The sequence below is a fragment of the Microcaecilia unicolor genome, unplaced genomic scaffold (assembly GCF_901765095.1).
Source record: "Microcaecilia unicolor unplaced genomic scaffold, aMicUni1.1, whole genome shotgun sequence".
Taxonomy (NCBI): Eukaryota; Metazoa; Chordata; class Amphibia; order Gymnophiona; family Siphonopidae; genus Microcaecilia; species Microcaecilia unicolor.
Genome location: NW_021963582.1, coordinates 170,133 through 183,827, shown reverse-complemented (window position 1 = coordinate 183,827; position 13,695 = coordinate 170,133). Strand labels below are relative to the sequence as shown.

The 13,695-nt window shown below is 45.0% G+C and overlaps 1 protein-coding gene across 1 annotated transcript in view; it reads right to left on the bottom strand.

The window, feature by feature from the left end:
* LOC115459459 (PR domain zinc finger protein 5-like) overlaps positions 1-10,187 on the bottom strand; it is a 255,896-nt gene extending 245,709 nt beyond the window's left edge. Inside the window, exons 1-2 of the mRNA XM_030189281.1 lie at positions 10,092-10,187; positions 2,137-2,220 (exon numbers count right to left, since the gene is read on the bottom strand). Of these exons, the coding sequence (XP_030045141.1) occupies positions 2,137-2,220; positions 10,092-10,184 (177 nt within the window). The 5' untranslated portion in view covers positions 10,185-10,187. The remainder of the gene's footprint in view (positions 1-2,136; positions 2,221-10,091) is intronic.
* Positions 10,188-13,695: the final 3,508 nt, after the last annotated feature.

Genomic DNA, 13,695 nt, shown 5'->3' with positions numbered 1-13,695 from the left:
CCAATGGTTAATCATTCCATTGGGTAGTGATGAAGAATAGTATCTCACCCTCCAGGAACATTTTTGGATATATGAACTGCAAGCAGTTGTTCCACACGGTCTGAATAATTTGGTCGAGTGCAACACTGGTCATCAAGACTTTTCAATTAAGTTTGTTGAACTAACGTCGTCACGTTTCTGATGTTATTGACACTTGTTTCTGGCATCTTTTTTTTTTTTTCAGAGGCTGTAGAAATACACAAGAACTGGATGCCTGGTGATGGTTATTTGTTGACCATCATGTCAGCAGTGTTTTACAAGCTGGCTAACTGATCATGCAATTATGAGACAAACTTTGTGTATTAATAGTCCACAATACCGAAGGCTTTCCACTCTTTTCTGTAATACTTTGATGCAATAGTAATTGAGTTAGTATCTTTATTTAATCTTTTTTGGGGGACAGAAAGAGAAGTAGCAGAAATGTAGATGTATTACAAGCTTTTAAATGTGGTACTCATCGTGCAGTATCCACTTTACTACTACTACTTAACATTTCTAGAGCGCTACTAGGGTAACGCAGCGCTGTACAAATTAATAACTAAGGATGGTCCCTGCTCAGAAGAGCTTACAATCTAAAGGACGAAATGTCAAGTTGGGGTAGTCTCGATTTCCTGAGTAGAGGTGTTGTGATTAGGTGCCGAAAGCGACATTGAAGAGGTGGGCTTTGAGCAATGATTTGAAGATGGGCAGGGAGGGGGCCTGGCGTATGGGCTCAGGGAGTTTGTTCCAAGCATGGGGTGAGGAGAGGCAGAAAGGGCGGAGCCTGGAGTTGGCGGTGGTGGAGAAGGGTACTGAGAGGAGGGATTTGTCTTGAGAGCGGAGGTTACGGGTAGGGACATAAGGGGAGATGAGGGTAGAGAGGTAAGGAGGGGCTGCAGATCGAGTGCATTTGTAGGTTAGTAGGAGAAGCTTGAACTGTATGCGGTATCTGATCGGAAGCCAGTGAAGTGACTTGAGGAGAGGGGTGGTATGAGTATACCGGTCAAGGCGGAAGATAAGACGTGCGGCAGAGTTCTGGATGGACTGAAGGAGGGATAGGTGGCTAAGTGGGAGGCCGGTGAGGAGTAGGTTGCAGTAGTCAAGGCGAGAGGTAATGAGAGAGTGGATGAGAGTTCGGGTGGTGTGCTCAGAGAGGAAGGGGCGAATTTTGCTAATGTTATAGAGGAAGAAGTGACAGGTCTTGGCTATCTGCTGGATATGAGCAGAGAAGGAGAGAGAAGAGTCAAAGATGACCCCAAGGTTTCGAGCTGAGGAGACAGGGAGAATGAGAGAGCCATCAACAGAAATAGAAAACGGGGGGAGCGGGGAGGTGGGTTTGGGGGGGAAAATGAGAAGCTCGGTTTTGGTCATATTTAATTTCAGGTGGCGTTGAGACATCCAGACAGCAATGTCAGACAAGCACGTTGAAACTTTGGTTTGGATACAAGGTGAGATATCAGGGGTAGAAAGGTAGATTTGGGAGTCATCAGCATAGAGATGGTAGGAAAAGCCTTGGGATGAGATTAATGAACCAAGGTTATGGTTTGATAGAAGTTTTGCCAAGGGGATCATCATTAGGTTGAAAATAGTTGGTGAGAGGGGTGATCCTTGCGGTACTCCACATTCAGGTGTCCATGTAGCAGACGTAGTTGAATTTGATGTGACTTGATATGAGCGCAGGGTTAGGTTAGTAGGAGAAGCTTGAACTGTATGCGGTATCTGATCGGAAGCCAGTGAAGTGACTTGAGGGGTGGTATGAGTATACCGGTCAAGGCGGAAGATAAGACGTGCGGCAGAGTTCTGGATGGACTGAAGGGGGGATAGGTGGTTTTGTGAATACCATGCTAAAATCACATGCATTAAAATCACAGGTTATATGTCCTTTAGTAAACAGGCCTCCTAGTAATGCATAATTGATATTTTGTTTTTTCTTGAACTGAAGTACCTGCGATTTCCTCTCTGTTCTAAAACCTACCACGGGAGTAGGAAGGAAACAATACGGCAGACGAGGTTAAAAATCCATTGTGTTGGAAGCATCATCAATTGCATTTCTGGCAGCTCCATACTAAGCTTTATTACAACAGTTACTCAGCAGCTCGACAGTAATGCTGCACTTACTTCCCACATCAGCCTGGTGTCCATGCTTTCATCCAGCTCAAGGGGAATTCGTTTCTCTCCAGCAAATGGGCCAAACTTTTCACCCTGAAGAGCAAAAGTTCAAGTACAATTAGTGCAGATCCATATTGTACGGGAGACATGACACTTATTCATTTTTATTACTTTAATACAATTCTCTCTAATACAGCATCTATCATAACAATGTACCTCTCCACCCCTTCCCCCACCCCAGTTCTGTATGATAAAAGGATATCAGTATAACCAGAGGGGAAGACGTAAGCTCAGAGGCTTGTTATTAAGAGTGAAAGAGTTGGTAAGAGACAGGGATACTAGTTATTTACGTCAAAAAGGAAAAAAAAAGAAAGACTTTCCATTAATAGTAGCTAATTGAATACAATACAAGGTCCTTCAACCTAATGGAGTAGAGTCAGAGGAAACAGGAGGATTTTCACTTTAGTACAGCTATATAAACTACTTTTATTTTTGCAGTCTGTTCTTTCTTCCTTACACAGCTGCCAAAATACACAACATAAAAGTTAACAAAGTGGATGGCAAGAGGCACTAACTGGTTTGATATTCAAGGACTGCACAGCAGTACTGGAACGCGAAGAAAGAAAAGAATGAAAGAAAGGGATACAGAGGGAAGTTCAGCTCAAAGTAACAAAACCAAGAGGGAACAAAAGAAAAGGGAGTGAAAAGGATGGCTCAAAACTATGTACTAAATTAGAAGAGAAAGCAAGGAACTACAAGTGGTAAAGACATGGAAGAAGCTTTAATTTCTTATAGGTTGCAGGCAGCCTACAATTAGAGTACAGTAGTATTTCTCTGTTCCTGGAAGTTGTAACATTTCTGAAGTTGTCATTGAAAAGCTCCACTCCAACCCATCACAACTAAGAAGATGTTCCACTCCATGTGGAAACTCAAAAGAGTTAAACCTTTCTTCCCAAGGTCTATTTTCGCCACCTGGTACAGTCAATGGTACTAAGTCACCTGGACTATTGCAACGCACTATATGCTGGCTGTAAAGAACAGATCATCAAGAAACTCCAAACAGCCCAGAATACCGCAGCCAGACTCATTTTTGGAAAAAAAAAATATGAAAGTGCTAAACCCATAAGAAAGAAACTACACTGGCTACCATTGAAAGAACGAACCACATTCAAAATCTGCACAATTGTTCATACAATCATTTACGGAGATGCCCCGACCTACATGCTAGGCCTCGTAGACCTGCCACCCAGAAATGCTAAGAGATCCACCCGCACCTTTCTTAACCTACACTTCCCCAACTGCAACAGAATAAAATACAAACTAACACACGCGTCTAGCTTCTCTTATATAAGCACGCAGATGTGGAACTGTCTTCCAATAAACCTAAGAACGATCAAAGAACTGACCGATTTCCGCAAATCCCTGAAGACATACCTCTTTAGCAAAGCCTACCACGAAAACCCTTAACTAACGACAACACAATACCTAAGCAAAATGGCACAGAATGTATTTTCCAATAATGACTTGTTCAAACCTACCTGTATTCCTCTACCTCTATGTAATACCAATTGTCTTCTTTAACCTGCTATAGTTATGCTATAACAGGTCTCTCTAAGCCACATTGAGCCTGCAAATAGGTGGGAAAATGTGGGATACAAGTGCAATAAATAAATAAATAAATAAATAAATTTGGTACCTTGGAATGCAGTTAAGAATCCACATCAAATTTACAAACACAATTAGGGTAAATTACTTCCAGAAGTGCAGAGATTTGCAAAGATTAGGGCAGGACAGTAGTCAAAAGATGAATATACTAATGTAGGAGCAAAAGACCCTACATAAATAACTGTAAAGGTCTAAAATACTAACTAACGCATGCGTCTACCTTCTCCTACTTGAGTACACAATTCTGGAACGCGCTACCGCGCAACTTAAAAACGATCTATGAACTAACCAACTTCCGCAAACTACTGAAGACCCATCTCTTTAATACAGCAAAGATCAACAAATATGAACTCCTCCACATGCATCCAGTATTGCCTTATAATATTTGCCTTTATATCATGCTTTATCATTATCAGGTTACCCAAAATCCTTCCATAATACTATATGTATATTCTATTATACATTTCCAATATTCATGATGTATTGTAAGCCACATTGAGCCTGCTAAGAGGTGGGGAAATGTGGGATACAAATGCAATAAATAAAAAATAATTAAAAAAAAAAAAAATTAGCACTACAGCAAAGCTATACAGAACGATAATATATGGCACTATAAGAACCTGACTTATTAAAGCATCCCGACACTTGCTGGGCTAAAACACAGTCTACAGGCATTCCCTAGCCAACTGGGCTGATGCAAGAGGACAGCTGGAACAAAACCTCCATATTTATTTATTGATTGGAACAATGACCCATGGTCAAGGTCACCCTTCAGTGGAACAATGTTGCGATTCCTCGAGTCATAACATCTGAAACAGGCGAGATTGTTGTGATAAACATTCGGGGCCTGTGCGTGAACAGCAAGGCCAAGTAAACTAGCTGCATCCTGCAACCCCTGTATAAATAGATGCTGAAAACCAATGCAAAAGGATGCTGGGTTTCTACTAATCCAGAACAGTAGTCACCCACTCTGCCTGTCTGGCTGATTCATCTGAGCAACTTCTGCCTACTACTTGTCAACTGATGCTATCTACATTCAGGTTGTCTTGGTCTACGACTCCTAATGTGGAACCTTGCATGACGTAGCTATAATTCAGGTTCCTCTTTCCCACATAAATCACTTTGCACTTGCTCACATTAAACGTCATCTGCCATTTAGACGCCCAGTCTCCCAGTCTCTTTGTGAGAATATCTTTGAAGTTAATAAGTCATGTTTTATTTACAGTAATGGCCATACAGAATCTTGTTCAGATCTGCAGTGTACATCTTGCCTAATTCTACAGGAAATGTAACCAGTTTTGATACACGTCTACAATAAAATGAATGTTATTTAAATTGCCGTTTCCATGCTGCGACTCGTGTTTACCATTCTCTTATAGATGTCATCTTCCCAAGTCTTTCCTACAAATGCACGCGATCTGCAGCCCCTCCTTACCTCTCTACCCTCATCTCCACTTACGTTCCTACCCGTAACCTCCACTCTCAAGACAAATCCCTCCTTTCAGTACCCTTCTCCACCACCGCCAACTCCAGGCTCTGCCCTTTCTGCCTCGCCTCACCCCACATACGCCAGGCCCCCTCCCTGCCCATCTTCAAATCATTGCTCAAAGCCCACCTCTTCAATGTCGCCTTCGGCACCTAACCACCACACCTCTACTCAAGAAATCTAGACTACACCAACTTGACATTTCGTCCTTTAGATTGTAAGCTCCTTTGAGCAGGGACCGTCCTTCTTTGTTGATTTGTACAGCGCTGCGTAACCCTAGTAGCGCTCTAGAAATTTTAAGTAGTAGTAGTAGTAGTCGTAAGGTCCTATTGTAATTTTTCACAATCCTCCCGCGATTTAATGACTTTGAATAACTTTGTGTCATCAGCAAATTTAATTACCTCACTAGTTACTCCCATCGCTAGGTCATTTATAAATATGTTAAAAATTAACGGTCCCAGCACAGAGCCCTGGGGAACCCCACTAACTACCCTTCTCCATTGAGAATACCGACCATTTAACCCTACTCTCTGTTTTTTATCTTTTAACCAGTTTTTAATCCACAATAGAACACTACCTCCTATCCCATGACTCTCCAATTTCCTCTGGAGTCTTTCATGAGGTACTTTGTCAAACGCCTCCTGAAAATCCAGATACACAATATCAACCGGCTTACCTTTATCCACATGTTTGTTCACCCCTTCAAAGAAATGTAGTAGATTGGTGAGGCAAGATTTCCCTTCACTAAATCCATGTTGACTTTGTCTCATTAATCCAAGCTTTTGAATATGCTCTGTAATTTTGTGTATATATGTGTGTTTAAGATTTCTAAACTTTTACTACAAACACTCAAATCGCTGATCAACTCTGACATTACAACTCTTCTGGCACTTGTGATCAGGGCCGTGCCAACACAGTAAGCGTGGTAAGCATCGCAGGGGGGCGCCTGCCTTCAAGGGCGCCGCACCATAGTTGTATTTTAAAAAAAAAAACCTTACTCCTCCACTCCATCCCCGATTCCCCGGCGCTTTAAATTTACCTCGCTCCGCCTCCGACGTCTGCGCAGCGTCAGTGAAAGCACTGCCTGTCTGACGTCTCTCCACCAGCCTTCCCTTCGCTCGTTCGTTCCCTCTGTGTCCCGCCCCCAAGGAAATGAGGTCAGAAGAAGGCGGGACACAGAGGGAACGAACGAGCGAAGGGAAGGCTGGTGGAGAGACGTCAGACAGGCAGCGCTTTCACTGACGCTGCACAGATGTCGGAGGCAGAGAGAGGTAAATTTAAAGCGCCGGGGAATCGGGGGGCGCGTACGCGTGCCAACTGATGGTCTGCAGGGGGGCGCCAGAGACCCTAGGCACGGCCCTGCTTGTGATACACTCAGCTTTAACAATCCCAGCTTTTTTTTTTTCCTTTTCCCTAATTATCCTTCTCTATTTTTCCAATCCCTCTCTTAACTGGAATGTTGTCAAATTGCTTTAATATTCCCTATTCTTCACCGTCTGTATAATAACTTCCCTTCTGTTTATGCCTCAACTTTTCCATCTATCCTAGCAGTTGAAATTTCAAGTTTATTAATATTTAGTAATCTGCCATCTAGGCAGCTTACGGTATAAATAGAAGGACAGAAAGGTGAGTTTAAATGCAAGACTGAAAGTGAGGGAAGAGGGAGAAATGCCAGTAATTCAGAGCAAAAGAGAGGAAGGGGACAAACATTAGGTAGTTTCTCGTATCACTCCAGGAGGTCTGCACAATAGCAGAGCAATCAATGGAAGGTACCATTGACTAGAATAGTCTTTTATGTTTAAATCTGTTTATTGACATAGTGATACAAACACAATTCTACCAACATGTAATTAAAGTCTGGAATTGGTTGCCAGAGAATGTGGTAAAGGCGGTTAGCTTAGCGGAGTTTAAAAAAGGTTTGGACAGCTTCCTAAAGGAAAAGTCCATAGACCATTATTAAATGGACTTGGGGAAAATCCACTATTTCTGGGGTAAGCAGTATAAAATGTTTTTTTACTTTTTTGGGCTCTTGTCAGGCATTTGTGACTTGGATTGGCCACTGTTGGAAACAGGATGCTGGGTTCGATGGACCTTTGGTCTTTCCCAGTATGGCAATACCTATGTACAAACAGTGCAAGCTGCTGTAGTAATATGTAGCTCTTTTCTACATCAGAGTACATCTCCCTTCCTGTCAGTGTATGAGGAATGAAAATGGCTGGCTAAGTTAAGATGAACACAGACCCTCACCATCCCCACTGGAAAAATTCCCAGACCTCTGCCCTCATCACCAAGAATATCACATAAATAGTGCCTGACCCCCAGGGATGCTATTTGCCTCCTTGAACTAAGTGGGTATAATTGATTGGGGGTGGGGGGGGGGGGGACGGGACATAATGCTGCATCAGAGGCTCTCTTGTTCAGGACGGTGTACAGTAAGAATAGATCAAACATGAGCAATAGGCAATTACAGCAGTAAAAATATTCAAGTAACAATTCAACGTATGGCATGGTATACTACTTGCAATGACAACACAATCCAGCTTATTTTCGAAAGAGAAAAACGCCCAAATTCCGACCTAAATCGGGAGATGGACGCCTTTCTCTTGTGGGTGCCCAAATCGGTATAATCGAAAGCCGATTTTGGGCGTTTCCAACTGCACTCCGTCGCGGGAACGCATAAAGTTGACGGGGGCGTGTTGGAGGCATGGTGAAGGCGGGACTGGGGCGTGGTTATCGACTGAGGAGAGATGGGTGCGCTCGGCCGATAATCAAAAAAATAAAGGCGTTTTTAGCCAGAATTTAGGACACTTTTTCTGGACTCTGTTTTTTCACGAACAGGTCCCAAAAAAGTGCCCTAAATGACCAGATGACCAACAGAGGGAATCGGGGATGACCTCCCCTGACTCCCCCAGTGGTCACTAACCCCCTCCCACCAAAAAAACCCGAACTTTAAACACTTTTTTTTCCAGCCTCAAATATCATCCCTAGCTCCATGACAGCAGTATGCAGGTCCCCCGAGCAAATTTAGTTTAGTTGCTGCCTGGACCCATGCAGAGAGCAAAAATCGGAAGGAAAAAAAAAACATGCAAGTGCAGTTGGGGACGTCCAAATTAAAAATTAGTAAAAAAAGGAGATTTGAACCAGCCACCTTCTGATTCCCAGGCTAGTGCTCTAAGCACTGCACCACATGAATCAGTTGTTTAGACATCCTTCCCTTTCCATTAAGTCCTTCCAAGTTTCTGTCAGCCAATCACAGCTTGTTTAGCTGACATCATGTCAGCTAAACAGCTGTGATTGGCTGACATCATGTCAGCTAAATGAGCTGTGATTGGCTGACAGAAACTTGGAGGGACTTAATAGAAAGGGAAAAATATCTAAACAATTAATTCATGTGGTGCAGTGCTTAGAGCACTAGCCTGGGAATCAGAAAGTGGCTGGTTCAAATCTCCTTTTTTTACTAATTTTTAATTTGGACGTCCCCAACTGCACTTGCATGTTTTTTTTTTCCTTCCGATTTTTGCTCTCTGCATGGGTCCGGGCAGCACCAACTAAACTAAATTTGCTCGGGGGACCTGCCTACTGCTGTCATGGAGCTTGGGATGATATTTGAGGCTGGCATAGAGGCATCTCAGGGGGACCAGTACACTACCAATGCTGGCCCCTCCCACGACCAAATGCCTTGGATTTGTTCGTTTTTGAGCTGGGGGCGCTTTGGTTTCGATTATCGCTGAAAAACAAAAGCGCCTAGCTCAAAAAACGCCCAAATCCTATGCATTTGCCTGGCACAAACCGTATTTTCGAAACCAAAGATAAACGTCCATCTTTTTCGAAAATACGATTCGGCCCGCCCCTTCACGGACCCGTTCTCGGAGATGGACGTTTTTACAAATGAGCGTTCGCGTTCGATTATGCCCCTCCGCATGTACTAGAACATCATAATTGGCAGTGAAGGGTAAGGCAAAGTTGTAACATATAGATCAATGGTGTAGCCAAGGGTGGGCTTGGGTGGGCCCAGGCCCACCCACCTTGGGCTCAGGCCCACCCAGTATCAGCACACCTATGATGTGGCTGGAATGGATCCTCAAGTCCCACCAGCCGAAAACTCTCAACAACTGTCCCTCCTTGTATACCTTTTAAATAGCAGATCCTTGCCTGCAGTGAGCAGCAACTGATACATACTGCTCGCACCGGCCCCATAGCCTTCCCTCTGATGTATTCCCACCTATGTGGAAACAGGAAGTTGCATCAGAGGGAAGGCTGTGGGGCCAACATGAACAGTGTGTATTAGTTGCTGCTCGATGCCAGTGAAAATCTGCTATTTAAAAGGTATGAAGGAGGGGGAATGTTTGAGAGACCATATGGCATGCAGGCGAGAAAGGGAGAGACCAAATCACTTGTGGGACAGGGCAGAGTTCTTCTGCCCACCCATCTTGGGCCCAGGCCCACCCAAAATTGGGTGACTGGCTACGCCCCTGATATAGATGAGTAAGAAAGTAGGAAGCATTAGAAAGTAAGGTGACTGATTTGAAACAAAGTTGCACATGAGATCAGAGAGATGGTTAAATAACAGAAATAGCTCACGGTCTGTTTATAAGCGAGGTAACCCTGAAGTCAGACAAACTGAATCCTAACAATAGCAATGACATGATATATGAAGTATTAAAAAGATACATAGTAAATGCATTGCAAGGATCATTCAATAGATGCAGGGGAGGGTGGGGGGGGGGGGCAAGTGCAGTTCAGCCATATAGACCCCCTCCTCTGATGTGAAGGGGGGAGGGGAGGGGGAGGTCCCCCGCCCCCACACACTGACCTTCCGGACTCTGCGCGCCGTGTACAGCCCCATCCCGTCCTGCACACTGGACGTCTTCAGCGAGAAGCGCTCCGGGACGTACATGCCCAGCATTTTCATGACCTGCCACGCGTCCCTCCCTCCTCCAACTCACACAGGCGAGCCGCTGTTCCGCCTACCTTCGCTTCTTCAGCAACTTTAACCTTTCTGGCGCACCGTCTGCCGCCAATCAAACAGCGACCAATCAGGAGTCGGCTTACATGCCAACGTTCTGTACCGAGCCCAAGGATTGGAGAAGGCTCCTCACAGCTGCAGCCTACCACGTCCGTTCGCCTTTTTTTTTTTTTTTGGCACGTGGTTCGTCTGACACTCTACTGCTTCTGTCATTTATTAGCGTCGGGAAACTTTATTGGCCGGACTGTTTGTGCACGTGCTGCCCCTTCCCCCCCCCCCCACCTTGGTTGCCTCAGTAACGCAGTGCGCGGCCTTCCGAATTACCAAATCCATAGAACTTTATTGGCATGACAACGTTTACTGTAGCGCGGCAGGGTTGCAGCAGGGCAGTGGGGGCGGGGCCTCTCTCTCTCATGTCGGCGAGACCATTTCGGAGGGGGAAAGGGGGGAGGAGGATGGGTCCCCCTCCCAGGCGACGTCTTTTGCTCTCGTCTAGGAAAGGCTGGTGATGTTGGTTTACAGGGACCAGGGGTTGGATGGCCCGGATGTGCCCCTCCCCCACGTGGACTCAGTATATAATGGGGCCAAAAGAGTTCAGCACATATTTCTCCACCTTCCTTGGAACCTGCTAGATCAAAAAAAATCAATAGAAATAAAACATGGAAAAGAAAATAAGATGATGCCTTTTTTTATTGAACATAACTTAATACATTTCTGGATTACATGGGATTTACACTGGATGCAAAGAACACGCCCTACGGAAACTCCAGGCAGCGCAAAACACAGCGGCCAGATTGCTGTTTGGCAAATCCCGGTTTCAGTCAGCTAGACCCTTAAGAGAGAAGCTCCATTGGCTCCTGATAAAAGAGCGTATTGAATTCCGCCGATTTCGACACCGTCAATCACAATTTACTTCTTGCCACACTGTCCTCATTTGGGTTCCAGGGCTCTGTCCTCTCCTGGTTCTCCTCTTATCTCTCCCACCGCACCTTCAGAGTACACTCTCATGGCTCTTCCTCCACCCCCATCCCGCTCTCTGTTGGAGTTCCTCAGGGATCTGCCCTTGGACCCCTCCTTTTTTTCAATCTACACCTCTTCCTTGGCCTCTTTGATCTCATCTCATGGTTTCCAATATCACCTTCATGCCGATGACACCCAGCTTTATCTCTCCACACCAGACATCACTGCAGAAACCCAGGCCAAAGTATCAGCCTGCTTATCCGACATTGCTGCCTGGATGTCCAACCGCCACCTGAAATTGAACATGGCCAAGACCGAGCTTATTGTCTTCCCACCCAAACCCACTTCTCCTCTCCCTCCAGTATCTCAGTTGATAACACCCTCATCGTGCCCGTCTCATCTGCCCGTAACCTCAGAGTCATCTTCAACTCCTCCCTCTCCTTCTCTGCGCATATCCAGCAGATAGCCAAGACCTGTCGCTTCTTCCTCTACAACATTAGCAAAATTCGCTCTTTCCTCTCTGAGCACACCACCCAAACTCTCATCCACTCTCTCATTACCTCTCGCCTTGACTACTGCAACCTACTCCTCACTGGCCTCCCACTTTGCCATCTATCCCCCTTTCAGTCCGTCCAGAGCTCTGCTGCACGTCTTATCTTCTGCCTGGACCAATATACTCACATCACCCCTCTCCTCAAGTCACTTCACTGGCTTCCGATCAAGTATCGCATACAGTTCAAGCTTCTCCTACTAACCTACAAATGCACTCGATCTGCAGCCCCTCCTTACCTCTGTACCCTCATCTCCCCTTACGTTCCTACCCGTAACCTCCGCTCTCAAGACAAATCCCTCCTTTCAGTACCCTTCACCACCACCGTCAACTCCAGGCTCCGCCCTTTCTGCCTCGCCTCACCCCTTGCTTGGAATAAACTCCCTGAGCCCATACGCCAGGCCCCCTCCCTGCCCATCTTCAAATCCTTGCTTAAAGCCCACCTCTTCAATGTCGCCTTTGGCACCTAACCACTATACCTCTATTCATGAAATCTGGACTGCCCCAACTTGACATTTCGTCCTTTAGATTGTAAGCTCCTTTGAGCAGGGACTGTCCTTTAAACTGTACAGCGCTGCGTAATCCTAGTAGCGCTCTAGAAATGTTAAGTAGTAGTAGTAACCCACAAGATCGTCTACGGGGTTGCTCCAGTTTATATGTTCAGCCTGATTGACCTCCCCCCCCCCCCCCCCCCGGAAATTCCAGAAAACCATCACATACTTATCTTAATCTCCACTATCCTAACTGCAAGAATCTAAGATACAAATTGCTCTTCGCCTCCACTTTTTGCTTCATGAGTCCTCGTTACTGGAATGCTCTGCCTTCAACGTTAAAAGAGACGGCCGACCACGTTCTGCTCAAGAAACTCCTCAAGACATATCTATGTGAAAAAACTTACTCCTTCTTAATTCCCTGCTGTCCCTCATTTGTCCTCCCTGTTGTCTCCCCCCCCCCCCCCCCCCAAGATGTTCCTTACTCTCTATTCCGCCATTGTATTAATGTGCTGTTCCCTCCATACATGTTGTTAGCCGCATAGAGCCTGCTAGGTTGGGAATATGTTCTAAATAAATAAATTAGCTTTCGAAGGTTGCCCTTTTTCATCTACTACAACTTATTGTACACTTGAACATGAAGAGACAGTCCCTGCTCCACAGAGCTTAGAATCTAATTAGGACAAACAGACAGGACAAATAAGGGATAAGGGAATTACTAAGGTGGTAATGATAAAACATGGGTACTGAATAAGTGAATAAGGGTTAGGAGTTAAAAGCAGCATCAAAAAGGTGGGCTTTTAGCTTAGATTTGAAGATGGCCAGAGATAGAGCTTGACGTACCGGCTCAGGAAGTCTATTCCAGGCATATGGTGCAGCAAGATAAAAGGAACGGAGTCTGGAGTTAGCAGTGGAGGAGAAGGGTGCAGGTAAGAGAGATTTACCCAGTGAACGGAGTTCCCAGGGAGGAATGTAGGGAGAGATGAGAGTGGAGAGGTACTGGGGAGCTGCAGAGTGAATGCACTTATAATTTATTTATTTATTGCATTTGTATCCCACATTTTCCCACCTTTTTGCAGGCTTAATGTGGCTTACAATACATCATGAGTATTGGAAATATATCAGAGAATAGACAATTAGTGTTACAGCAGGATTTTGGGTAACATAATAATGATAAGACATGGTAGTAGTATAACAAGCAGATATTGTAAAACAATTCTGAATATGCGTGGGGGGGTTGTATATATTCAAATTGGTTGACTTTTGTGGTATGCCATGTTAGAGAGATATAAGTAAATAAGAGGAGTTTGACGGATAGGAAGTCAGTGAAGTGACTTGAGGAGAGGGCTAATATGAGCATAATGACACTGGTGGAATATTAGTCATGCAGCAGAATTGGAGTGGAGGAGTGGCCTAGTGGTTAGGGTGGTGGACTTTGGTCTTGGGGAAC